At 48.5% G+C, this 27,145-nt stretch overlaps 1 protein-coding gene across 6 annotated transcripts in view; it reads left to right on the top strand.

The window, feature by feature from the left end:
- Positions 1-27,145, top strand: part of DNAJC6 (DnaJ heat shock protein family (Hsp40) member C6) — a 139,168-nt gene that overhangs the window by 27,414 nt on the left and 84,609 nt on the right. For 3 of the 6 annotated variants that reach the window (XM_089687957.1, XM_089687955.1, XM_089687954.1), the window contains exons 1-2: positions 3,880-4,237; positions 25,185-25,335. In XM_089687957.1, coding sequence (XP_089544083.1) covers positions 3,997-4,237; positions 25,185-25,335 — 392 coding nt within the window. In that variant the 5' untranslated portion in view covers positions 3,880-3,996. Of the gene's footprint in view, positions 1-3,879; positions 4,238-25,184; positions 25,336-27,145 lie in introns of those variants that run through there. The other 3 variants (XM_089687959.1, XM_089687956.1, XM_089687958.1) reach the window with 2 other exon arrangements.

Raw genomic sequence — 27,145 nt, 5'->3', positions numbered from 1 at the left:
ATATATATATATATGTGTGTGTTGTATAAAAATGTGGCATTAGGAGGGGGGTCAGTGTAGTGTTATATATAAAATATATCTAGTATTAGGAGGGTGGGGGGTGCAGTGTGCTGCTGTGTATATATAATATATACTGTAAGTAGTATTGAGGGAGGAGGGGGGTGCAGTGTGGTGCTGTATATATAATATATACTGTAAGTAGTATTGAGGGAGGTGCAGTGTGGTGCTGTGTATATATACAGTATCTCCCAGAAGTGAGTCCACCCCTCACATTTGTGTACATATTTGATTCTCTCTTTTCATGTGACAACACTGAAGAAATGACACTTTGCTACAATGTGACGTAGTCAGCGTACAGCCTGTATAACATGGAAATTTGCTGTCCCCTCAAAATAACTCAACACACCGCCATTAATGTCTAAACCGCTGGCAACAAAAGTGAGTCCACCCCTAAGTGACAAGGTCCAAATTGGGCCCAATTAGCCAATTTCCCTCCCCGGTGTCATGTGACTCATTAGTGTTACAAGGTCTCAGGTGTGAATGTGGAGCAGGTGTGCTACATTGGGTGTTATCGCTCTCACTCTCTCATACTGGTCACTGGAAGTTCAGCATAGCACCTCATGGCAAAGAGCTCTCTGAGGATCTGAAAAAAAGAATAGTTGCTCTACATAAAGATGGCCTAGGCTATAAGAAGATTGCCCAGACCCTGAAACTGAGCTGCAGCACGGTGGCCAAGACCATACATCGGTTTACCAGGACAGGCTCAACTCAGAACAGGCCTCGCCATGGACGACCAAAGAAGTTGAGTGCACGAGCTCAGCGTCATATCCAGAGGTTGTCTTTGGGAAATAGACGTATGAGTGCTGCCAGCATTGCTGCAGAGGGTGAAGGGGTGGGGGGTCAGCCTATCACTGCTCAGACCATACACCACACACTGCATCAAATTGGTCTGCATGGCCGTTGTCCCAGAAGGAAGCCTCTTCTAAAGATGATGCACAAGAAAGCCGCAAACAGTTTGCTGAAGACAAGCAGACTAAGGACATGGATTACTGGAACCATGTCCTGTGGTCTGATGACACCAAAATATACTGATTGGGTTTAGATGGTGTCAAGCGTGTGTGGCGGCAACCAGGTGAGGAGTACAAAGACAAATGTGTCTTGCCTACAGTCAAGCATGGTGGTGGGAGTGTCATGGTCTGGGGCTGCATGAGTGCTGCCGGCACTGGGGGGCTACAGATCATTGAGGGAACCATGAATGCCACCATGTACTGTGCATACTGAAGCAGAGCATGATCCCCTCCCTTCAGAGACGGGGCCGCAGGGCAGTATTCCAACATAACGACCCCAAACACACCTCCAAGACCACCACTGCCTTGCAAAAGAAGCTGAGGGTGAAGGTGATGGACTGGCCAAGCATGTCTCCCAACCTAAACCCTGTTGAGTATCTGTGGGGCATCCTCAAACGGAAGGTGGAGGAGCGCAAGGTCTCTAATATCCACCAGCTCCGTGATGACGTCATGGAGGAGTGGAAGAGGGAAGGTGGAGGAGCACAAGGTCTCTAACATCCACCAGCTCCGTGATGTCGTCATGGAGGAGTGGAAGAGGGAAGGTGGAGGAGCGCAAGGTCTCTAACATCCACCAGCTCCGTGATGTCGTCATGGAGGAGTGGAAGAGGACTCCAGTGGCAACCTGTGAAGCTCTGGTGACCTCCATGCCCACAAGGGTTAAGGCAGTGCTGGAAAATAATGGCGGCCACACAAAATATTGACACTTTGGGCCCAATTTGGACCTTGTCACTTAGGGGTGGACTCACTTTTGTTGCCAGCGGTTTAGACATTAATGGCTGTGTGTTGAGTTATTTTGAGGGGACAGCAAATTTCCATGTTATACAAGCTGTACACTGACTACGTCACATTGTAGCAAAATGTCATTTCTTCAGTGTTGTCACATGAAAAGATAGAATCAAATATTGACACAAATGTGAGGGGTGAACTCAGTTCTGGGAGATACTGTGTGTGTGTGTATTGGGGGGGAGGGGTGCTGTATAAATAATATATACTGTATGTAGTATGGGGGGGAGTGGGGTGCTGTATATATAATATATACTGTATGTGGTACTGGGGGGATGCAGTGTGATGTGTATATATAATATATACTGTATATGATACTGGGGGGGTGCAGTGTGGTGTTGTGTGTGTGTGTATATATAATATATACTGTATGTAGTATTGGGGGGAGGGGGGGTTCTGTATATATAATATATACTGTATGTAGTATTGGGGGGAGGGGGGTTCTGTATATATAATATATACTGTATGTAGTATTGGGGGGAGGGGGGGTTCTGTATATATAATATATACTGTATGTAGTATTGGGGGGAGGGGGGGTGCTGTATATATAACATATACTGTATGTAGTATTGGGGGGAGGGGGGTTCTGTATATATAATATATACTGTATCTAGTATTGGGGGGAGGGGGGGTTCTGTATATATAACATATACTGTATGTAGTATTGGGGGGAGGGGGGGGTTCTGTATATATAATATATACTGTATGTAGTATTGGGGGGAGGGGGGGTTCTGTATATATAATATATACTATATGTAGTATTGGGGGGAGGGGGGTTCTGTATAATATATACTGTATGTAGTATTGGGGGGAGGGGGGTGCTGTATATATAACATATACTATATGTAGTATTGGGGGGAGGGGGGGTTCTGTATATATAACATATACTGTATGTAGTATTGGGGGGGAGGGGGGGTTCTGTATATATACTGTATGTAGTATTGGGGGGAGGGGGGGTTCTGTATATATAATATATACTGTATGTAGTATTGGGGGGAGGGGGGGTTCTGTATATATAATATATACTGTATGTAGTATTGGGGGGAGGGGGGGGTGCTGTATACATAATATATACTGTATGTAGTATTGGGGGGAGGGGGGTGCTGTATATATAGTATATACTGTATGTAGTATTGGGGGGAGGGGGGTTCTGTATATATAGTATATACTGTATGTAGTATTGGGGGAGGGGGGGGTGCTGTATATATAATATATACTGTATGTAGTATTGGGGGGAGGGGGGTGCTGTATATATAATATATACTGTATGTAGTATTGGGGGAGGGGGGTGCTGCATATATAATATATACTGTATGTAGTATTGGGGGGAGGGGGGGGGTGCTGTGTATATATAATATATACTTTATGTAGCATTGGGGGAGGGGGGGGGTGCTGTATATATAATATATACTGTATGTATTGGGGGGTGTATATGTAATATATACTGTATGTAGTATTGGGGGAGGGGGGTGCTGCATATATAATATATACTGTATGTAGTATTGGGGGGGTGTATATATAATATATACTGTATGTAGTATTGGGGGGGTGTATATATATATATAATATATATATATTATTGGGGGAGGGGGTGTATATATAATATATACTGTATGTAGTATTGGGGGGGTGTATATATAATATATATACTGTATGTAGTATTGGGGGGGGTGTATATATATATATAATATATATATATTATTGGGGGAGGGGGTGTATATATAATATATACTGTATGTAGTATTGGGGGAGGGGGGTGCTGTATATATAATATATATACTGTATGTAGTATTGGGGGGGTGTATATATATATATAATATATATATTATTGGGGGAGGGGGTGTATATATAATATATACTGTATGTAGTATTGGGGGGGTGTATATATAATATATAGTATTGGGGGGGGGTGCAGTTTTGGGCAGAAGAAGGAGAGGAAGGTGTCGGAGAGTCTCCGGTAGGCAGGCCGGGAGGGGGATGGAAGGGGAGGGCTGATCCAGGACAATAGACACCTCGTTGTGACACCGGGGAGGGGGAGGAGGAAGGCTCGCTCGGTCGGTCGCTCGCTCGGTCGGTGTAATCCCCCTGAGCTCCGGGCAGAGGGCGGCCGGGCGGGAGGGAGGAAGGTCAGCGGGATTCCTCCTCCATGAGCCTGCTCGGGTCTTACCGGAAAAAGACGAACAATGACGGTTATGAGTCTTTGCAGCTGGTGGACAGCAACGGGGAGGCCAGTAGCGGAGGAGGCGGCAGGGAGCGGCCGGGGAGCCGGCAAGGAGTGACCGCGGCGGCGCCATCCGGAGGAGCCTCTCCAGGAGCAACAGCGGCGGCGGCATCAGCAGCCAGGAGTCCGGGCCGGCACAGCGACTGCAGCACCATGGACAGCTCAGGTACCACCCGGGGCCTACTGCATGGAGGGGGATCGGGAGTCGGTGTATGGAGGGGGGTCGGTGTATGGAGGGGGGTCGGTGCATGGCGAGGGATCGAGAGTCAGGGCATGGAGAGGATTCGGGGGTCGGTGCATGGAGAGGGCTGGGGGGTGTCGATGCATGGAGTGTTCGGGGAGTCGGTGCATGGAGAGGATGGGGGGGGGGGTGTCGGTGCATGAAGAGGGTTGGGGGGTCGTGCATGGAGAGGGTTTATGGGTTGGTGCATGGAGAGGGTTGGGGGTCGGGGCATGGAGAGGATTGGGGGGGTCGGTGCATGCAGAGGGTTGGGGGGTCGGTGCATGCAGAGGGTTGGGGGGGGTCGTGCATGGAGAGGGTTCATCGGTTGTTGCATGGAGGAGGTTGGGGGTCGGTGCATGGATAGGGTTCAGTGCATGGAGAGGGTTCGGGGGGTCGGTGCATGGAGAGGGTTGGGGGTCGTTGTATGGAGAGGGTTCGGTGCATGGGGTGGGTTGGGGGGTTGGTGCATGGAGAGGGTTGGGGGGTCAGTGCATGGAGAGGGTTCGGTGCATGGAGAGGGTTGGGGGTCGGTGTATGGAGAGGGTTGGGGTCGGTGCATGGAGAGGGTTCGGTGCATGGGGTGGGTTGGGGGGTTGGTGCATGGAGAGGGTTGGGGGGTCGGTGCATGGAGAGGGTTCGGTGCATGGGGTGGGTTGGGGGGTCGGTGCATGAAGAGGGTTTAGGGTTCGGTGCATGGAGAAGGTTCGGGGTTTGGTGCATGGAGAGGGTTTGGGGTTTAGTGCATGGAGAGGGTTCAGAGGTCGGTGCATGCTGCATGGGGGGGCCATTGACATCACACACCCCAGATTAGGGTATTATTAGTCTGTGGCACCATGGACACCCCAGAAGTAATGAGGGGCCCAGTGCATGATGTGTGATCATATGGGGTCAGAGTGACAGTGCATGCTGCATGGGGGATCATACACATTATAGATCATATATTGTGCTGTAAGTCTGTAGCACCATGGACAGCTCGGGTATGATGGGGGCCCAATGCATAGTGTGTTGGGTATTAGCATGCTGCATGGGGGATCACACACATTCTATACCCCATATTCTGGTATTAAGGCTGTAGCACCTTGGACAGCTCAGGTACAATGGGAGGCCTAATGCATGATGGGGGCTGTATGTGATCATACAGTATCAGGGTGTCAGTGCATACTGCATGGGGGAACATGCACATCATAGATCATATATTGTACTAGAAGGCTGTAGCACCATGCACTGCTCAGGTATAATGATTGGGGAAGGGGGCTATGTATGATGTGTGATCATATGGGATCAGCGTGTCAGTACATGCTGCATGGGGGAGCAAACACATTATATGTCATATATTATATTGTAAAGATGAAGCACTATGGGCAGCCATGGTGTAATGGGGGCCCAATGCATGATGTGTGATCATACCGTGTCAGAGTGTCAGCGCATGCTGCATGGGGGATCATACACATACTGAACATATCACCATCAACTCTTCAGGTATTAGAGGATCCTAGTACATGATGTATGATCTTATGGGGTCAGGGTGTCAGCGCATGCTGCATGGGGAAGCGTTTGCATTCTACACCCAATTTTATGGAACTATAAGGTTGCATCACCTTGGACAGCTCTGGTACAATGGCAGGCCTAATGCATGATGGGGGTGCTGTGTGTGATCAGATGGGATGAGGGTGTCCGTGCCTGATACATGGGGGGGGGGGGGGGGGGGTCATACATGTTGTATATATTACGTGGTATATATCTGACATCATATTGTACTGGAAGGATGTGGCACCATTAACAGCTTAGGAAATTTGGAGGCCTAGTGTATTGGGGGGTCTAATGCATAACGTATGATTACAGGATCGGGGTGTCAGTGCAAGCTGCATGGGGGATCATACACATTTCACACCCCTATTATGGTACTATAAGTCTGCAGCATCATGGACAGCTCAGGTACAGTACAGGATCGGGGTGTCAGTGCATGCTGCATGGGGGATCATACACATTACACACTCCTACTATGGTACTATAAGTCTGCAGTTCCATGGACAGCTCAGGTACAGTACAGGATCGGGGTATCAGTGCATGCTGCATGGGGGATCATACACATTACACACCCCTATTATGGTACTATAAGTCTGCAGCTTCCTGTACAGCTCAGGTACAGCCTGGGTGCCTAATGCATGATGGGACTGTATGGGATCAGGGTGTCAGTGCAAGCTGCATGGGGGATCATACACATTACACACCCCTATTATGGTACTATAAGTCTGCAGCTTCCTGTACAGCTCAGGTACAGCCTGGGTGCCAAATGCATGATGGGACTGTATGTGATCATATGGGATCAGGGTGTCAGTGCAAGCTGCATGGGGGATCATACACATTACACACCCAATATTGTTCTATAGGGCTGCAGAACCATAGCCAGCGTAGATACAGCCAGGAGGGCCTAGACCACCAATCTATGATATCCAATGACCAGTCTGTCCCTTCATGCTGCATGGGGGATCATACATCTTACACAGGACATTTCATTGCATTTTCAGCCTGCAGTGCCACAAGCAACGTAGGTACAGGTCATAGTGTGGCGGCTTGGTTGCGCTCACTGGGTGGTCATGTCCCATGCTATCATAGACTACAACACCCCAGACAACTCCAGTACAGCCGGGATCCATAATGTATGGTGACCCCATGGGTGATCATACACCTTCCATACCTCGCATCACCCATATACACCCGCGTCTCTTCATCATCAGGATGCAGCATCAGGGACCGCCCAGGAGGAGCCTATGATGTGTTAGCACGCAGCGCAGTCTGCATTGGGGATCATTCACTTTACACAGCAGAATGATATAGATTGCAGGAGCCTGGATAGCCGTGTAGAATATCTCCATGATGTTCTAGAACATCCATCCTTCCTGCATCATGATCTTTATATACCGTATGCTGTAAGTCAGACTGGGGGACCGTAAACAGCTCCGGTACAGCGGGCGTTCTTCGTGTTATCGCATGATTGATTGATTCCAGGTACTTATATAGCGCCATCAATGTACGCAGCACTTTACATATATATTGTACATTCACATCAGTCCCTAACCCTCAAGGGGTGTACAATCTAAGGTCCCTAACTCACATTCATACATACACATACTAGCGACAATTCACCTACCAGCATGTCTTTGGAGTGTGGGAGGAAACCAGAGTATCCGGAGGAAACCGACGCAGGCACAGGGAGAACATGCAAACTCCAGGCAGGTGGTGCTGTGGTTGGGATTCGAACCAATCTGCCTGTTCATACATACTGCATGGGAGATCATACAGCTTATACCAGCCATAATATTAACCCCTTGGCGCTGGCGCCTCCCGGCCCTTTAAGAGTTTCAGAAGGCGGGGCGGGGTTTTAAGGTCATGTGACCGCCGTGATTCGCTGTCGCATGATCGAGAAAGGTCTCAATCGAAAGAGGAGATCGGGACCTTTCCGTGAGTACCGGACATGTGTGCGGGGAGCGTGCAGGTCGCATGCTCTCAGCACATATGTTTTTCTTTATTGCACGCAAATGTGCGGCCGTTCAGCGTCAAGGCCCAGACGCCGGGAGGTCGCACATTTGCATGCGGCCGGTGCAAAGAGGTTAAACTACTGGGGTACAACAGCTCAGGTACAGGAGGGATGCTTAAAGCTGAACCCTGAGCGCAAACGCTTTCATTTTTAAATATATTCCTCAATAGCATTTAGTGCCCGGTCACACCGGTGCGATTTGGGAATTGAAATCGCACCTGAAATCGCATCTAATGAATGTAAATATCAGTGTCTCTTAACACCTGTGATTTGCTGCAGCGTGATTTCTAAAGTAGTTCTCTATGACTTTTTCTGCGGTTTTGTTGCGATTTCACATACATAGAATATCATGGAAATTACACTGCAAATTGCAAGAAATTGTTGAAAATCTTCACAAGTTACAATAAAGTATAAAATCATGCAAATCACGTGATTTTAAATCGCATGACCTAAGGCTATAGATCCACTTTGTGCCTTTGCAAACCCAGATATCACATTGTAAAAGTAGCAGTGACATCCTCACTGGGCCCAGCAGGCCACACCCACTACAGGCTGCCTGCAGAAAATGACAGGAGGGGGCGGAGACGAGACCAGTCACCCTGCACAAGGAGAGAGAGCAGCAGCGAGCGGTCTGTATTACACGGAGGGTACGTCTCACACGGGATCGCTGCACAGATCTGGAAGAATCGCACAAAGCACACCGAGATTAAACTAAGATCACACGACTTGTGTTTGGGCAAAATGTGTTTATCCCGGAGTTCAGCTTTAATACAAAGTAACTTCTGTGTCCTCCTATAATCTTCCTGTCATGGCATAGCGGGGGGGGGGGGGGGGGGGTCATACCCCTATACAAGACAAGGAAAAAGGTTACATTGTAACATCAGCTGACCATAATATATCCTGTGCTTCAGCCATGGCACTGTCCATATTATACTACCAGCCTGGATACCAGTGGTCTCTGCACTGCGGCCCCTTGCTTGCCTTTATCCGGCCCTTGGGGCACTATTCCCCCCCACTGACACCAATGATGGGGCCCTATTCCCCCCACTGACAGCAATGATGGAGCACTATTCTTCCCACTGACACCCATAATGGGGAGCTATTCCTCCCACTGACACCAATGATGGGGCATTATTCCCCCCACTGACAGCAATGATGGGGCACTATTCCCCCTACTGACACCAATAATGGAGCACTATTCCCCCCACTGACACCAATGATGGGGCACTATTCCCCCCACTGACACCAATGATGGGGCACTATTCCTCCCACTGACACCAATGATGGGGCACTATTCCTCCCAGTGACACCAATGATGGGACACTATTCCTTCCATTGATACCAGCAATGGGGCACTATTCCTCCCACTGACACCTATGATGGGGCACTATTCTTCCCACTGACACCCATAATGGGGAGCTATTCCTCCCACTGACACCAATGATGGGGCATTATTCCCCCCACTGACAGCAATGATGGGGCACTATTCCCCCTACTGACACCAATAATGGAGCACTATTCCCCCCACTGACACCAATGATGGGGCACTATTCCCCCCACTGACACCAATGATGGGGCACTATTCCCCCCACTGACACCAATGATGGGGCACTATTCCTCCCACTGACACCAATGATGGGGCACTATTCCTCCCAGTGACACCAATGATGGGACACTATTCCTTCCATTGATACCAGCAATGGGGCACTATTCCTCCCACTGACACCTATGATGGGGCACTATTCCTCCCACTGACACCAATGATGGGGCACTATTCCTCCCACTGATACCAATGATGGGGCACTATTCCTCCCACTGATACCAATGATGGGGCACTATTCCTCCCACTGATACCAATGATGGGGCACTATTCCTCCCACTGACACCAATGATGAGGCACTATTCCTCCCACTGACACCAATGATGGGACACTATTCCTCCCACTGACACCAATGATGGGACACTATTCCTCCCACTGACACCAATGATGGGGCACTATTCCTCCCACTGATACCAATGATGGGGCACTATTCCTCCCACTGATACCAATGATGGGGCACTATTCCTCCCACTGACACCAATGATGGGGCACTATTCCTCCCACTGATACCAATGAGGGGGCACTATTCCTTCCACTGACACCAATGATGGGGCACTATTCCTCCCACTGACACCAATGATGGGGCACTATTCCTCCCACTGATACCAATGATGGGGCACTATTCCTTCCACTGATACCAATGAGGGGGCACTATTCCTTCCACTGACACCAATGATGGGATACTATTCCTCTCCTTAATACTAAATGTGGCAGTGTTTACTCCAATTGATGGCAGGAAAATCTGCAGTCCTGCTGGCCACAGTCCGACCCCTGTAAAGTCTGAAGGACAATAAACTGGCCCTTTGGAGAGTTTGGACCCCCCTGCTGTATACAGTAATATCAGCACCAGGGACAGCACAGATACAGGCCATGCTGCATTGCCGCTGATAATATTGTATTACATACTTCAGCACCATGGACAGTGCATGTAAAGGCCATTTTTATTACCATCCCATGTGCTGGATGGAGGGGGGGGGAGGGGGTGTAGGTGTGTTTCTTTCAGATCTGTGCAGTATTTCGGCATGTAACAACTTTTATACTTTTTGTGCAGAGCTTCCTGTAATAAAGACCGGTCACTGCTGCTCTCTCTCCTTGTGCAGGGTGACTGGTCTTGTCTCCGCCCCCTCCTGTAATAAAGACCAGTCACTGCTGCTCTCTCTCCTTGTGCAGGGTGACTGGTCTTGTCTCCGCCCCCTCCTGTAATAAAGACCAGTCACTGCTGCTCTCTCTCCTTGTGCAGGGTGACTGGTCTTGTCTCCACCCCCTCCTGTACTTTTCTGCAGGCAGCCTCTAGTGGGTGGAGCTACTGGGTCCCTCCCACAGCCCTGCTCTCTGCATTGCTATGTACAGCACAGTGAGGATGTCACTGCCACTTTTACAAGGTAATATCTGGGTTAGCAGGGGCATTTGGTGCACAAAAAGTGGATTTATATCCTTTGTAGCTACCAGAAAAAATATTTAAAAGAGAGAATGTGTGCCTGGAGTTTAACTTCATTGTCTTTGCCACAGTACTACATAATAAAGTGTTACTAAACCCACAACAGTACAATCAGTCTGTAGATGCAGTAAAGCATGCTTGTTATACTCACTGTGGGACCTAAGGGGTTAATCCTCTGCATTGTGTAAAAAGGCTGTTTGATCCTGTCTTCTCTGATCCTCCTCTTGTTCAGATGTCCACCTAATAAGCTAGGCTGAACCCGTAGCCACATGCACATGTTCAGTTTAGTGTGTATTGCTACAGATATTTTTTTTTTCTTGGGAGAGTGCATGTGATCAGCACAGGGCCATTCAACACTGTACAGACAGAGGTCAGGGGTTCTGCATCCTCCTAGAGCAGAATGAAAACTCCTGCTACAAACTTTAACCAGTGCTCTGCTGGACACTGATAGAAGTCACAAGTCAGCTCTAACTGCTGATGAGAAAAGGTATTTAGCAGTTTATATTTACTAAAATAATTGCATTTCCATGCTCTGTGTACTGTGGGAGACCGGATATAGTGAATGCAGGGTCCATGGAGACTGGATATAGTGAATGCAGAGTCCAGGGAGAGCAGATATAGTGAATGCAGGGTCCGGGGAGACCAGATATAGTGAATGCAGGGTCCGGGGAGAGCGGATATAGTGAATGCAGGGTCCGCGGAGAGCGGATATAGTGAATGCAGGGTCCGGGGAGAGTGGATATAGTGAATGCGGGGTCCGGGGAGACCAGATATAGTGAATGCGGGGTCCGAGGAGACCGGATATAGTGAATGCGGGGTCCGGGGAGACCGGATATAGTGAATGCGGGGTCCGGGGAGACCGGATATAGTGAATGCGGGGTCCGGGGAGACCGGATATAGTGAATGCGGGGTCCGGGGAGAGCAGATATAGTGAATGCAGGGTCCGGGGAGAGCGGATATAGTGAATGCAGGGTCAGGAGAGACCAGATATAGTGAATTCAGGGTCCGGGGAGAGCGGATATAGTGAATGCGGGGTCCGGGGAGACCAGATATAGTGAATGCGGGGTCCGGGGAGACCGGATATAGTGAATGCGGGGTCTGAGGAGACCGGATATAGTGAATGCGGGGTCCGGGGAGACCGGATATAGTGAATGCATGGTCCGGGGAGACCAGATATAGTGAATGCGGGGTCCGGGGAGACCGGATATAGTGAATGCGGGGTCTGGGGAGACCGGATATAGTGAATGCAGGGTCCGGGGAGACCAGATATAGTGAATGCGGGGTCCGGGGAGACCGGATATAGTGAATGCGGGGTCTGGGGAGACCAGATATAGTGAATGTGGGGTCCGGGGAGACTGGATATAGTGAATGCGGGGTCCGGGGAGACTGGATATAGTGAATGCAGGGTCCGGGGAGACCGGATATAGTGAATGCGGGGTCCGGGGAGAGCGGATATAGTGAATGTGGGGTCCGGGGAGACTGGATATAGTGAATGCGGGGTCCGGGGAGACCGGATATAGTGAATGCGGGGTCCGGGGAGACTAGATGTAGTGAATACAGGGTCCGGGGAGACCGGATATAGTGAATGCGGGGTCCGGGGAGACCGGATATAGTGAATGTGGGGTCCGGGGAGACTGGATATAGTGAATGCGGGGTCCGGGGAGACTGGATATAGTGAATGCAGGGTCCGGGGAGACCGGATATAGTGAATGCGGGGTCCGGGGAGAGCGGATATAGTGAATGTGGGGTCCGGGGAGACTGGATATAGTGAATGCGGGGTCCGGGGAGACCGGATATAGTGAATGCGGGGTCCGGGGAGACTAGATGTAGTGAATACAGGGTCCGGGGAGACCGGATATAGTGAATGCGGGGTCCGGGGAGACTAGATGTAGTGAATACAGGGTCCTGGGTTTAGTAACACTTTAACACGCAGGGACCAGTTTATCTACCAGCATGATAGCAGGAATCAGGGTAGGGAGAACATCAGAGAGTTTACATGGCTCATGATCAGTAACAGTAGACACCAAACTGAGCACATGCAGCTTGCCCTGAAGGCTCTGTACTATCAGCAGATGGATTAGGGACAGTAAAAGAAGGGGAGGATCAGAGAAGACAGGATCAAATAGCTTTTTATTTACACAGTGCAGAGGATTAACCCCTTAGGTTCCACTGAGCATGTGCAGAGTGAGTCCTAGAGCTCTGTACTATTATCAGATGGAATGGGGACAGTAGAAGAAGAGGAGGATCAGAGAAGACAGGATCAAACAGTCTTTTTTACACAATGCAGAGGATTAACCCCTTAGGTTCCACAGTGAGTATAACAAGCATGCTTTACTCCATCTACAGACTGATGTTACTGTTGTGGGTTTGGTAACACTTTGAGGTTGCCTACCCCTGTTCTATAGAGTCGCATAGATCCCATGTCACGCTGCAGTACCATGGACAGCTCATGGATGATGCTTCTTGTTCTTTACATTTATGGCGTGTAATGCAGTGCATGCTAAGGAGGAGGATGGGCTCTGCAAGTGTGATATGTATGTTCTAATAGTCTCTGTGTGCTGCATGGGAGGGGATTGTACAATGTATACACCATGGAAACCATGTGCGGGGTTTGTCAGTACATGTAGCAGAGGACTGGACATACATGTTTATAAATACGCTGCATCAGATGTAATGGATACTTTGTATCGGGGATAATGCGTCCTTTATCTTTATACCATACTATGGGGGAGATTTACTAAAACTGGAGAGCGAAAATCGGGTGCAGCTGTGCATGTGAGCCAATCAGCTTCCAGGTTGTAGTCCTCCTGCACACGGGACATTTTTACAGCGGTTGTTTTTGGCTTTTGGCGTTTTTTTCTACAGCCAGTAAACCGCCCAGCATGTTATCCTATGTGTCCATCCCCGGCATGTTATCCTATGTGTCCATCCCCGGCGTGTTATCCTACGTGTCCATCCCCGGCGTGTTATCCTACGTGTCCATCCCCGGCGTGTTATCCTACGGGTCCATCCCCAGCGTGTTATCCTATGTGTCCATCCCCGGCGTGTTATCCTACGTGTCCATCCCCGGCGTGTTATCCTACGTGTCCATCCCCGGCGTGTTATCCTGTGTGTCCATCCCCGGCGTGTTATCCTGTGTGTCCATCCCCGGCGTGTTATCCTGTGTGTCCATCCCCGGCGTGTTATCCTACGTGTCCATCCCCGGCGTGTTATCCTACGTGTCCATCCCCGGCGTGTTATCCTACGTGTCTATCCCCGGCGTGTTATCCTACGTGTCCATCCCCGGCGTGTTATCCTACGTGTCCATCCCCGGCGTGTTATCCTACGTGTCCATCCCCGGCGTGTTATCCTACGTGTCCATCCCCGGCGTGTTATCCTACGTGTCCATCCCCGGCGTGTTATCCTACGTGTCCATCCCCGGCGTGTTATCCTGTGTGTCCATCCCCGGCGTGTTATCCTGTGTGTCCATCCCCGGCATGTTATCCTGTGTGTCCATCCCCGGCGTGTTATCCTACGTGTCCATCCCCGGCGTGTTATCCTGTGTGTCCATCCCCGGCGTGTTATCCTACGTGTCCATCCCCGGCGTGTTATCCTATGTGTCCATCCCCGGCATGTTATCCTACGTGTGTCCATCCCTGGCGTGTTATCCTGTGTGTCCATCCCCGGCATGTTATCCTACGTGTCCATCCCCGGCATGTTATCCTACGTGTGTCCATCCCTGGCGTGTTATCCTGTGTGTCCATCCCCGGCATGTTATCCTACGTGTCCATCCCCGACATGTTATCCTATGTGTCCATCCCCGGCATGTTATCCTATGTGTCCATCCCCGGCGTGTTATCCTATGTGTCCATCCCTGGCGTGTTATCCTATGTGTCCATCCCTGGCGTGTTATCCTGTGTGTCCATCCCCGGCGTGTTATCCTGTGTGTCCATCCCCGGCGTGTTATCCTGTGTGTCCATCCCCGGCGTGTTATCCTACGTGTCCATCCCCGGCGTGTTATCCTACGTGTCCATCCCCGGCGTGTTATCCTACGTGTCCATCCCCGGCGTGTTATCCTATGTGTCCATCCCCGGCATGTTATCCTACGTGTGTCCATCCCTGGCGTGTTATCCTGTGTGTCCATCCCCGGCATGTTATCCTACGTGTCCATCCCCGGCATGTTATCCTACGTGTGTCCATCCCTGGCGTGTTATCCTGTGTGTCCATCCCCGGCATGTTATCCTACGTGTCCATCCCCGACATGTTATCCTATGTGTCCATCCCCGGCGTGTTATCCTATGTGTCCATCCCTGGCGTGTTATCCTATGTGTCCATCCCCGGCGTGTTATCCTATGTGTCCATCCCTGGCGTGTTATCCTATGTGTCTGTGCACACACAGGCTGGAATCAACGTTTTTTTGCCAGGGATGTTTTTGTGGCTGGAAAAAAACCCAGGACTAGTGTGTTTCTCGTCTAGTATGATGAGATTTTTAGCTGTAAAAACGCTCTAATGCTGAAAAACGTGGCAAACCAGATTCTGAACTGAACAGTTTTAGTAAATCTCCCTGCCCTTGAGAAGCTTACAATCTAAGGTCCCGATCTTCTATACATTCACAAACATATTAGGGGCCAATATAGACAGGAGTCCTTTAACCTACCAGCATGTCCTTAGGGCCAGTTCACACCTATGCAGTTTGCATTTTATCCGTTTCTGCAGTGCTTTTTGCGGAGCGTTTTGCATTTTGCAGAAATGCAGTACAGTCCATTTAACATGAGTTCCTATGGGACACGTTCACATCTCCGCATTTTCACCCGCTGCGTTTTTTGGAGAGGGTCAGGGACTTTTTTAAAACACAAAACGTTACATTTTGGTCCAATAGACTTCAATGCATTTTGCATTTTTTGCACATACGTTTTGCTTTTTTTTTTCTTTTGACAGCTTGTTGCTGGGCAGATTAAAATGGAAAACGCATAAAAAAACTATATGCATTTCTGCAGTGTCTTCATTGAAGTCTATTGGACCAAAATGCAACGTTTTGTGTTTTAAAAAAGTCCCAGCGTCCAAAAAACGCAGCGGGTGAAAATGCGGAGATGTGAATGTGTCCCATAAGAAATCATGTGAAATGAACTGTAGAGCGTTTCTGCAAAGTGCTTAGGTGTGAGCCTAGACCAGTGGTAGGCAACCTGTGGCTCTCTAGCTGTTGTGGAACTACATTTCCCATGAGGCATTGCAAAGATTACAAAACTGACAGTTACAGCTATGACTTGCAGAGGCATGATGGAACTTGTAGTCCTGCGGCTCTCATGTTGCCTACCCCTGGCCTAGACTAAGGGCCGGTAATTTTACCTTTTAGTATCACTTTAATTCTGTTGATAGACTGCATTTTAAATGACAGTTTTGATTTTATCTAGAGTTCCACTTTATACCTGTATTATCCTTTTGTCCGTCTGTGTGTTTCTCATTTAGACCACATGCTTTTGATTGGTTCGTAACACAGACAGGTATGGAGTAGCCGCAATGGGAGTGGTTTCGGAGAATGACAGCCAATCGATGCGATGCTGTCCAAATGCAGAAAGGTTGCGTTGCATGTTTCTATGCAGCTCTGAGATGAATGTGAGCGCTCAGCTGAGAAGATTTTACATTTTTGTGGCTAATTTCATTTTTATTGCAGCCGTGATTTGATTGATGGCGTTGTTAGTTGTGTGCCCGGGATGGGAGATATGTGGATGTTTTGGAATTAACATCTGTGATTCTGCGGCCAGCCCAGCTAAAAGCTCTGCGTGCTCGCTAAACGCACGGGTCTCTGGGTTATTTTTAAGCTGTTGCCCACACTTGTGTGGGTATGTTGTTGAGCAGGCAATTATTACTAAGCAACATGGGTGCTGTGTAGGCGGACTGTGTATAGGCCTCAATTTGGGTCAGCCAACGTGAAGCGGGCCAAGCTGTCCATGTGCCACAGATCTTAACAGGCAATGGGGGTTATTTACTAAAACTGGAGAGTATAAAATCTGGTGCAGCTGTGCATTGAAACTAATCAGCAATAGGTTTTATTGTCAAAGCTTAAAGTGTTACTAAACCAAAACCCTGCATTCAGTATATCTTGTTTCCCCGGACCCTGCATTCAGTATATCTTGTTTCCCCGGACCCTGCATTCACTATATCTGGTCTCCCCGGACCCCGCATTCACTATATCTGCTCTCCCAGGACCCTGCATTCACTATATCTGGTCTCCCCGGACCCTGCATTCACTATATCTGGTCTCCCCGGACCCTGCTCTCACTATATCCGGTCTCCCCAGACCCCGCATTCACTATATCTGGTCTCCCAGGACTCTGCATTCACTATATCTGGTCTCCCCGGACCCTGCATTCACTATATCTGGTCTCCCCGGACCCCACATTCACTATATCTGGTCTCCCAGGACTCTGCATTCACTATATCTGGTCTCCCAGGACTCTGCATTCACTATATCTGGTCTCCCAGGACTCTGCATTCACTATATCTGGTCTCCCCGGACCCTGCAATCACTATATCCGATCTCCCTGGACCCTGCATTCACTATATCTGCTCTCCCAGGACCCCGCATTCACTATATCTGCTCTCCCCGGACCCTGCAATCACTATATCCGATCTCCCTGGACCCTGCATTCACTATATCTGGTCTCCCCGGACCGTACATTCACTATATCTGGTCTCCCTGGACCCTGCATTCACTATATTTGATCTCCCCAGACCCTGCATTCACTATATTTGATCTCCCCAGACCCTGCATTCACTATATCCGCTCTCCCCGGACCCTGCATTCACTATATCTGATCTCTCTGGACCCTGCATTCACTATATCTGATCTCCCTGGACCCTGCATTCACTATATCTGATCTCCCTGGACCCTGCATTCACTATATCTGATCTCCCCGGACCCTGCATTCAATATATTTGGTATCCCCAGACCCTGCATTCACTATATTTGGTCTCCCCGGACCCTGCATTCACTATATTTGGTCTCCCCGGACCCTGCATTCACTATATTTGGTCTCCCTGGACCCTGCATTCACTATATTTGGTCTCCCCGGACCCTGCATTCACTATATTTGGTCTCCCCAGACCCTGCATTCACTATATTTGGTCTCCCCGGACCCTGCATTCACTATATTTGGTCTCCCCGGACCCTGCATTCACTATATTTGGTGTCTCCGGACCCTGCATTCACTATATTTGGTGTCCCCGGACCCTGCATTCACTATATCCGGTCCCCCCTGACTCTGCATTCAATATATCTGGTCCCCCCTGACTCTGCATTCACTATATCCGCTCTCCCTGGACCCTGCATTCACTATATCTGGTCTCCCCGGACCCTGCATTCACTATATCTGGTCTCCCACAGTACACACAACATGGAAATGCAATTATTGTAGTAAATATAAACTGCTAAATACCTTTTCTCATCAGCAGTATATGGCAGTCTTGTGACTTCTATCAGTGTCCAGCAGAGCACTGGTTAAAGCTTATAGTAGGAGTTTTCATTCTGCTCTGATTGTCCTATGAGGCTGCATGACCCCTGACGCTCTGTCTGGACAGTGCCGACTGGCCCTGTGCTGATTACATGCACTCTCCCAAGAAAAAAAAAGCAACTCTCTAGAAATACACACCAAACTGAGGATGTGCAGAGTGAGTCCTAGAGCTCTGTACTATCAGCAGATGGATTGAGGACAGTAGAAGAAGGGGAGGATCAGAGAGAACAGAATCAAACAGCCTTTTTTACACAATACAGAGGATTAACCCCTTAGGTTCCACAGTGAATATTACAAGCATGTTTTAGTGCATATACTTGTACTGTTGTGGGTTTAGTATCACTTTAATCGAACAAGCTGAAGCTAGAAGCTGATTGGCTACCATGTATAGCTGCACCGGAGTGCTCCAGGTTTGGTAAATTTACACTAATGTTTTTTTTTATCTATGGTTGGATTATTTTTTATGTTTCCATTATATGATATTAGAGTAAAACTACTGAAAAACGACATCCAGTATATGCCACCGCAATAACACAGCAGTTTTGATTGCGCCTTCAGCAATGTTGATCCTGCTTATAGATCTGTTATTTTTCCAATTCCTCTAACAGGTGACAACTCTGTTCAATCTGCAGTGAAATTGCACAGCACCGTTGTCACCCTGTTGATAGGGTTATCTTCGATGGATGGTAGAGCTGGGTTCGCACATCACCATCGACGCACAATGTGTTAAAAGTACACGTTTTATGCACTACAACCTGCGCTGCATTAGGTAGCCCATTCAAGATGATTCTAATTTCAGCGGTTCGGAAATCATAGCTGCACTTTTTTTTTTTTTTGACAGTGCACTGCACTGGGATGCACAGTGTACATTGCCTCATCGGAAAGGTACACCACCTCCATTGGAAAAGTACACCAGGGTGTCATTCATACCATGGCCATGCTGACCACTGCAATAATGCGCATGTTTGGCTGGAGTTTGGCTTCAATTTGTTAGTGTATCTAAATCTGCTAGTGCATTTAACACTCCCCTCCCCCCATACTGACAATGCTGTTGTCTCACCCCCGGTTCACATCTATGCGGCCGTGCAGGCTGCGTTCTGCACGGGCACGAGAGCCCATTCATTTGAATGGACTCCCGTGCCCGTGACACGCAGGGAAAGAAGTCCCTGCACTTCTTTGGGAAACGCAGCCCGCATGGGAACCTCGGTTCCCGGTACGGTTGCGTTTTCCAGTGCGGGCGGCGTGCCATTAGAGCCATGGGTCCGCATTTCTCTGTGCGGGTGGTGCGGCTGCACGGATTTTCGTGCGGATCCGCAGCGGCACCACCCACATAGATGTGAACCTAAGGTAAAGGTACCCTCTGTGCTCCTTCATCCAGAGTGGGGGCGCTCTAATACAGGAGGTGTGTTACTGTCCAGATCACCAGGTGAAAACAGAGGGGGGACAGGCCTTAAAAAAAAAAAGAAGAAAACTAATGCAGCCACCACATTTAATGATGGGTAAGCTGAAACAACCTTTTTTTTTTGGTTTGGGATTTTAATGCCGCTCTAAGCATCGGCTCCAAAACACTCGGTGCATTTCCCGAGACGAGCGCGATGTGGTACAACGTCCTCTAGCCGACTTTCAAACAGCGTCTTTGTCTTGTTCTGCATTTGCATCCTTCAGACAAGAGAAGTGGAATTGTTTTCCTCGGTCTTCTTGTTTCCAAACAATGATGGATGCGGCACGCCGGGGTCGAGCTGGCCGGGAGACGTGCGTGTCATTCGGCGGGTCTTTTATGGAAATTTGATTAGGTTACATTAGATCTGCATTGCTCATCAGAACGTCGCCGATTATAGTAGGAAATGTTTTTTTCCACATAAATCCACCAAATTCCACGCCGTGCTCCGGTGGTTCCGTCAGCTTGCGGTATGCGTTTCGATAGTTTGCGTCTGGTTTGGAAAGCTCTGTGAATTAGCGCGGTGCGTATGAAAGGGTAATGGGAACGTGACGTCCAGTTTATTGTAATTGTCGGGGTCTGGCGTGGTGGACGCACGTTGGGGGAATTGGACATATTACTGAAGAATGATACGGACCCAACTAATCTCTATAGAGTGCAGCAACCCAGAATATTGTAGAGGATTCATAGAGAGAGGAGACCGGACGGTTACTATACAATGAATACAACGGGGTTCAAAGGGCACTGCTCCGGAGAACTTACAATCGAAAAGTTACCGTTTAAAGTATATCCAGTTTTTATCTTTTTGGTTGTTATACTGTGTAGAGTTTAGTTGTGTCCAGCCTCCAGGAAATATATGCCGGGGGTCTCAGCCTCCAGGAAATATATGCCGGGGGTCTCAGCCTCCAGGAAATATATGCCGGGGGTCTCAGCCTCCAGGAAATATATGCCGGGGGTCTCAGCCTCCAGGAAATATATGCCGGGGGTCTCAGCCTCCAGGAAATATATGCCGGGGGTCACAGCCTCTTGGGGTATATGACGGGAGTTGCAGCCCCTGAGATATATATATATATGACAGGATTCTCAGCCTCCTGGGATTACTGACGGGGATCTAAGCCTCCTGGGATATATGATGTGGATCTAAGCCTCCTGGGATATATGATGGGGGGGGGTGTCTTAGCCTCCTGGGATATATGACAGGGGTCTTAGTCTCATGGGATATATGATGGGGGGGGGTCTAAGCCTCCTAAGATATATGACGGGGGGGTCTTAGCCTCCTGGGATATATGATGGGGGTCTCAGCCTCCTGTGATATGTGATGGGTGCCACAGCCTTTTAGGATATATGACGGGGGGGGGGGGGGTCTCAGCCTCCTGGGATATATGACAGGGGGGGGGGGGGTCTCAGCCTCCTGGGATATATGACGGGGGGGGGGGTCTTAGCCTCCTGGGATATATGATGGGGGGGTCACAGCTTCCTGGGATATGAAGTGAGTTGCAGCCTCCTGGAATGTATAATGGTGGGCTGCAGCCTCCTGGGATTAATGATGGGTGTCTCAGTCTCCTGCTGGGATATATGATGGGGTCACAGCTTCCTCCTGGGATATATGACAGGGTCAAAGCTTCCTGGGACATATGATGGGGGGGTCACAGCCTCTTGGGACATATGACAGGGTCACAGCCTCCTGGGAATATGATTGAGGTTGCAGCCTCCTGTGATATGTGATAGGTGTCGCAGCTTTTTGGGATATTTGATGGGGGGGGGGCACAGCCTCCTGGGATATGTGACGTGGGGGTCTTAGCCTCCTGGGATATATGACGGGGGAGGGTCTTAGCCTCCTGGGATATATGACGGGGGGTCTCACCCTCCTGGGATATATGATGGGGGTTCCAGCCTCTTGGGACATATGATTGAGATTTCAGCCTCCTGTGATATGTGATGGGTGTCACAGCCTTTTGGGATATTTGATGGGGGGTCACAGCTTCCTGGGATATATGAGGGGGTTGAAGCCTCCTGGAATGTATAATGGTGGGCTGCAGCCTCCTCCCACGATATAAGACGAGGTCACAGCTTCCTGGGACATGTGATGGGATCACAGCCTCTTGGAATATATGATGGGGTCACAGCTTCCTGGGACATGTGATGGGGTCACAGCCTCCAAGGATATATGACGGAGGTCGCATCCTCCTGTGATATATGATGGGGTCACAGCTTCCTGGGACATAGGATGGGGGTCACATCCCCTTGGGCCATATGACGGGGATCAAAGCCTCCTCCTGGGATTGATGATGCGGGGCTCATCCTCCTGGGAATATAATGGGAGTTGCCGCCTCCTGAGATATATGACGGGGGTTTCAGTCTCCTGAGATATATGACGGGGGTCTTAGCCTCCAGTTCTTGATGTAGGAGGGATGCAGGCTGGCCAACATCCACAGAAGGCTACAGAATGGTTACGGAGATGACACCAATGACAAGAGTCTCCAATGACAAAACATTGCTCTAGATGTTGTCATCTCCATAAACATTCTGTAGCCTCATGTGGATGTTGGACAACCTGCACCCCTCCTTCACCAAGAACTCCAAGGTGTAGAGGAAGAGTTGTTGGTGGTGTAGAGGAAGAGTTGTTGGTGTAGAGGAAGAGTTGTTGGTGGTGTGAAGGAAGAGTTGTTGGTGGTGTAGAGGAAGAGTTGTTGGTGGTGTAGAGGAAGAGTTGTTGGTGGTGTAGAGGAAGAGTTGTTGGTGGTGTGAAGGAAGAGTTATTGGTGGTGTAGAGGAAGAGTTGTTGGTGGTGTAGAGGAAGAGTTATTGGTGGTGTGAAGGAAGAGTTGTTGGTGGTGGTAGAGGAAGAGTTGTTGGTGGTGTGAAGGAAGAGTTATTGGTGGTGTAGAGGAAGAGTTGTTGGTGGTGTAGAGGAAGAGTTGTTGGTGGTGTAGAGGAAGAGTTGTTGGTGGTGTAGAGGAAGAGTTGTTGGTGGTGTAGAGGAAGAGTTGTTGGTGGTGGTATAGAGGAAGAGTTGCTATAGACGAAGAGTTCCTCTACCAACACATGACATTTTGTTTCAGCCTACTGTATGTAAGTTAATAAAAAAAGTTATGTTTACTTTTTCATTACCTTCAGTATAGCCCTCATATATGTAGTAATACGTGTCCTGCTCACAGCTTTGTATTCTTGGTAGGATGACCCTGAGAACATTTCCAGGGATGATGTGAGGTTGAGGAAGAGGCAGGGTGACCATATGTTGTCTTTGGCAGAAGTGTCCTGCCTTGTGTCATGAATGGAGGAGCAGAATGGAAGGTTTACCAATTACAATGTCTATTGTGTTAGGTAGAGGCACGGAGAGGTCATCCTGTACTACGGATCACAATCCCGGCTGTGCTGCTCACTGCCAACCGCTCTGTGTGTTACTATTAGAATCCGGCCACAAGAAAGGTCAGCCAATGTTGCAGTTCAGCTCCTTCCAATGAAATGTTATATCGAATATACATTTTGAACATACAATGGCTGGAAAGGGGGGTATCTAATGCAGTCCTTTGGCATTTACTGTGTGGCCCTCAGGGGCCATGAAGAGGCTATGTTTTGGTGCTCGATCATCGCACATTGCAGTTGTAGGTAGTAGCCACGCAACAAACACATGAGGCTGTCTGCAAAAAAAAAAAAGGTGCAGGAGTCACGTTCATGTGTTTGTCACACTCAGGGCAGCATATTCAAGTGAATCGACTGCCCTATGCTGTTGTGCAACAAATGTACAAATAAGTACAAAAAGAAAAAAAGCTTCGCAGTGATGTGATGGGGGATTTAGTAGGTCGTCGGTTTGGTCAATTGCTTTTACACTATTTTAATTTCCTTTTTTTCTTGTTTCTTTTTTTCCCTCTGATCTTATAATGTAGCAAGAAAAATCAATTTGTAATAAGTAAGGAGGCTGTAGGGAGCACAATTATGGAAGAATTTTTTGCAAAGGGGCTGTATTAATGGTGATCCCCAGCAGTCTCATGTAACGTGTCATCAGTCTAGAATGGTTTTCTAAAACATGTCCCCAGGTGTTGCTCGTCTGCAGTCTCTGACCATCTCCTGTTCCATGTCTTTAATCTCTATCCATCTCCTGTTCCATGTCTGCAGTCTCTGACCATCTCCTGTTCCATATCTGCAGTCTCTGACCATCTCCTGTTCCATGTCTGCAGTCTCTGACCATCTCCTGTTCCATGTCTTCAGTCTCTGACCATCTCCTGCTTCATGCCTGCAGTCTCTGACCATCTCACGCTTCATGCCTGCAGTCTCTGACCATCTCACGCTTAATGCCTGCAGTCTCTGACCATCTCACGTCTGCCATGTCTTACTGTCTCCTGCTATATATGAGCAGTCTCTGCCCATCTCCTATTGCACATCTGCAGTCTCTGCCCATCTCCTGTTCCATGTCTTCAGTCTCTAACTATCTCCTGCTGCAGTCTCTGACCATCTCCTGTTCCATGTCTGCAGTCTCTGACCATCTCCTGTTCCATGTCTGCAGTCTCTGACCATCTCCTGTTCCATGTCTGCAGTCTCTGACCATCTCCTGTTCCATGTTTGCACTCTCTGACCATCTTTTGTTCTATGTCTTCAGTATCTAACCACCTCCTGCTTCATGCCTGCAGTCTCTGACCATCTCCCATCTCACATCTGCAATCTCTGACTGTCTCCTGTTGCAGATCTGCAGTCTCTTACCATCACCTGTCATATGTCTGCAGTCTCTGACCATCACCTGTCATATGTCTGCAGTCTCTGACCATCACCTGTCATATGTCTGCAGTCTCTGACCATCACCTGTCATATGTCTGCAGTCTCTGACCATCACCTGTCATATGTCTGCAGTCTCTGACCATCACCTGTCATATGTCTGCAGTCTCTGACCATCACCTGTCATATGTCTCCAGTCTCTGACCATCACCTGTCATATGTCTCCAGTCTCTGACCATCACCTGTCATATTTCTCCAGTCTCTGACCATCACCTGTCATATGTCTCCAGTCTCTGACCATCACATGTCATATTTCTCCAGTCTCTGACCATCACCTGTCATATGTCTCCAGTCTCTGACCATCACCTGTCATATTTCTGCAGTCTCTGACCATCTCCTGTCATATGTCCGCAGTCTCTGACCATCTCCTGTCATATGTCTTCAGTCTCTGACCATCTCCTGTAGCATTACATTACATTATATTATGTGCAGCCCCTGGGGGCCACACTAGAGGCTCCCTAATTGATTCACCCCCGATCTAAACAGTAGAGACAACCTTGTTGGAGTGAGTTGAGGTATAGGCACAGACAAATGCTTACACTTACCTCCTGGTGGAATTCTGGTCAAGGTCTCGTTAGATACATTGGAATAATGAAATCTCTTTCTGATCTTGCAGGCGCCTCTTCCCCGGACATGGAGGCCAATTATGGAGGGGGCCTCCTGGACATGGTCAAAGGAGGAGCTGGGCGCCTCTTCAGCAACTTGAAGGACAACCTGAAGGACACTCTGAAGGACACGTCTACTAAAGTAATGCAGTCAGTTGCCAGGTGAGTGTAAAACCTCATTTCTACCCTGAATATGAACCCCTTCTTGCTGGATGTATGCATTTATTTGGCAGCACCGCTGTGGGATTTGACACCATGCTGCCACATATATCATAGCTCCCAACTGTGCCTGAGTTCGAGGGACTGTCCCTGAGTTCGAGGGACTGTCCCTGAGTTCGAGGGACTGTCCCTGAGTTCGAGGGACTGTCCCTGATTTCGAGGGACTGTCCCTGATATGGAACCAAGTCCCTCTGTCCCTCATTCCTCCTCATTTGTCCCTCATTTTGGTCTGATCTCTATAGTTGTATATAAAATGCACTTTTTATTTTCAAAAAGTGTTTTCCAGTGCTAAACCTTTCATCCAAGTTATAAGTTTCTGCATTTGTAACTGTCAAAAACCAGTAAAAAGGAATAGTAGTGGTAAAAAAAAAGCACTTGTGGGTTTAACTAATCTTTTTTTGGTAAAAACTCCCCTTTAAGGGGGCGTGGCAGGGGGTGTGTCCTATGCCTACTTACTTTTGCTAATAGGTGTCCCTAGTTCTCATCTCAACATGGTGAGAGGTATGTTTATATACCTACAGCTGGTTCTGTGGTGGGAGCGCGCTCACTCGGCACCCCCGGCACTGTGACCGACAGCTGCCAGTCACTGGGAGGGGCTCCCAATGCCCCGATCAGCCAATCCTCCGGTTTTGTGAACTTTTAAAGGGCGGCTCATACTGGCTGATAAAGGGTCGAAGTGGAGCTGAGTCCTTTTTAATAAATATTTCTTTCAGTTATTTTTGTGTCCCCAGTCGCTGCGTGGGAGGGGAGGAGATACTGCAAATAGTCATTTTCAATTATCATCATTATTTTTTTTTTTTAAATAATTATCAGAAATGAATGGAAAGTTGAACTGAGAAAAATATGAAAGCTGCCATTGCTGATCTTCTACTGAAAATGCCAAGTGCCTGGCTTCACTGGTTTTCAGATGCTGGCTCAGAATAAACATGCAGATCTGGAAAGTCAAAGGATGAGCGCAACCCTGATCTGTGTGCTTATTACTGATCCCTCACTGTGTTCATTCATAACTGAAGCATATATGTATGCTTCAGTTATGAATTAACATTGACATACAAAGCTGTTCATAACACTGACCCAAACTACATCACCGACCTGATATCCATCTACCACCCAAAACGCACTCTCCGCTCCTCACAAGACCTCCTACTCTCCAGTTCCCTGGTCTCCTCCTCCCATGCCCGTCTCCAGGACTTCTTCAGGGCTTCTCCCATCCTCTGGAACTCATTACCCCAATCCATCAGACTGTCACCTACCCTCCTCACCTTTAGGCGCACCCTGAAAGCCCATCTCTTCAGAGAAGCCTACCCCGCCCTCACCTAATTGCTGATCTCCTCCGCTCTTCCCACCACTCAATCCCCCACAGCTATTTCCTCCTGTACCACTTTCCCCTCCCTCCTAGATTGTAAGCTCCAAGGAGCAGGGCCTTCTAACCCCTCGTGTATTGTATTGTTATTGTACTGTCTCATGTATTGTCTCCCATTGTAATGTACAGCGCTGAGCGAACTATTGGCACTATATAAATACTGTATAATAATAATAATAGTAAACTGCGTGTTATTTTTTGTTTTTTTGTTTTTTTTTGAGGAGGGGGAGGGGCCCTGTCAGGCTGGCTAATGGTTAATCAGAAGAATTTATGTGAAGATATACATATATTTTTTTATAGACATTTTTTGGACACTGATTTATTTATGATTTTACTAATATTGATTTTATATAGTCGCTTGTTCACTTTCATACATGCACGATTTATTTG

This window comes from Staurois parvus, unplaced genomic scaffold (assembly GCF_062004578.1).
Source record: "Staurois parvus isolate SC_StPar_1 unplaced genomic scaffold, SC_StPar_1.0 ptg000441l, whole genome shotgun sequence".
Taxonomy (NCBI): Eukaryota; Metazoa; Chordata; class Amphibia; order Anura; family Ranidae; genus Staurois; species Staurois parvus.
The sequence above is the reverse complement of the archived record's forward strand: the minus strand, read 5'-3'. Positions and strand labels throughout refer to the sequence as shown.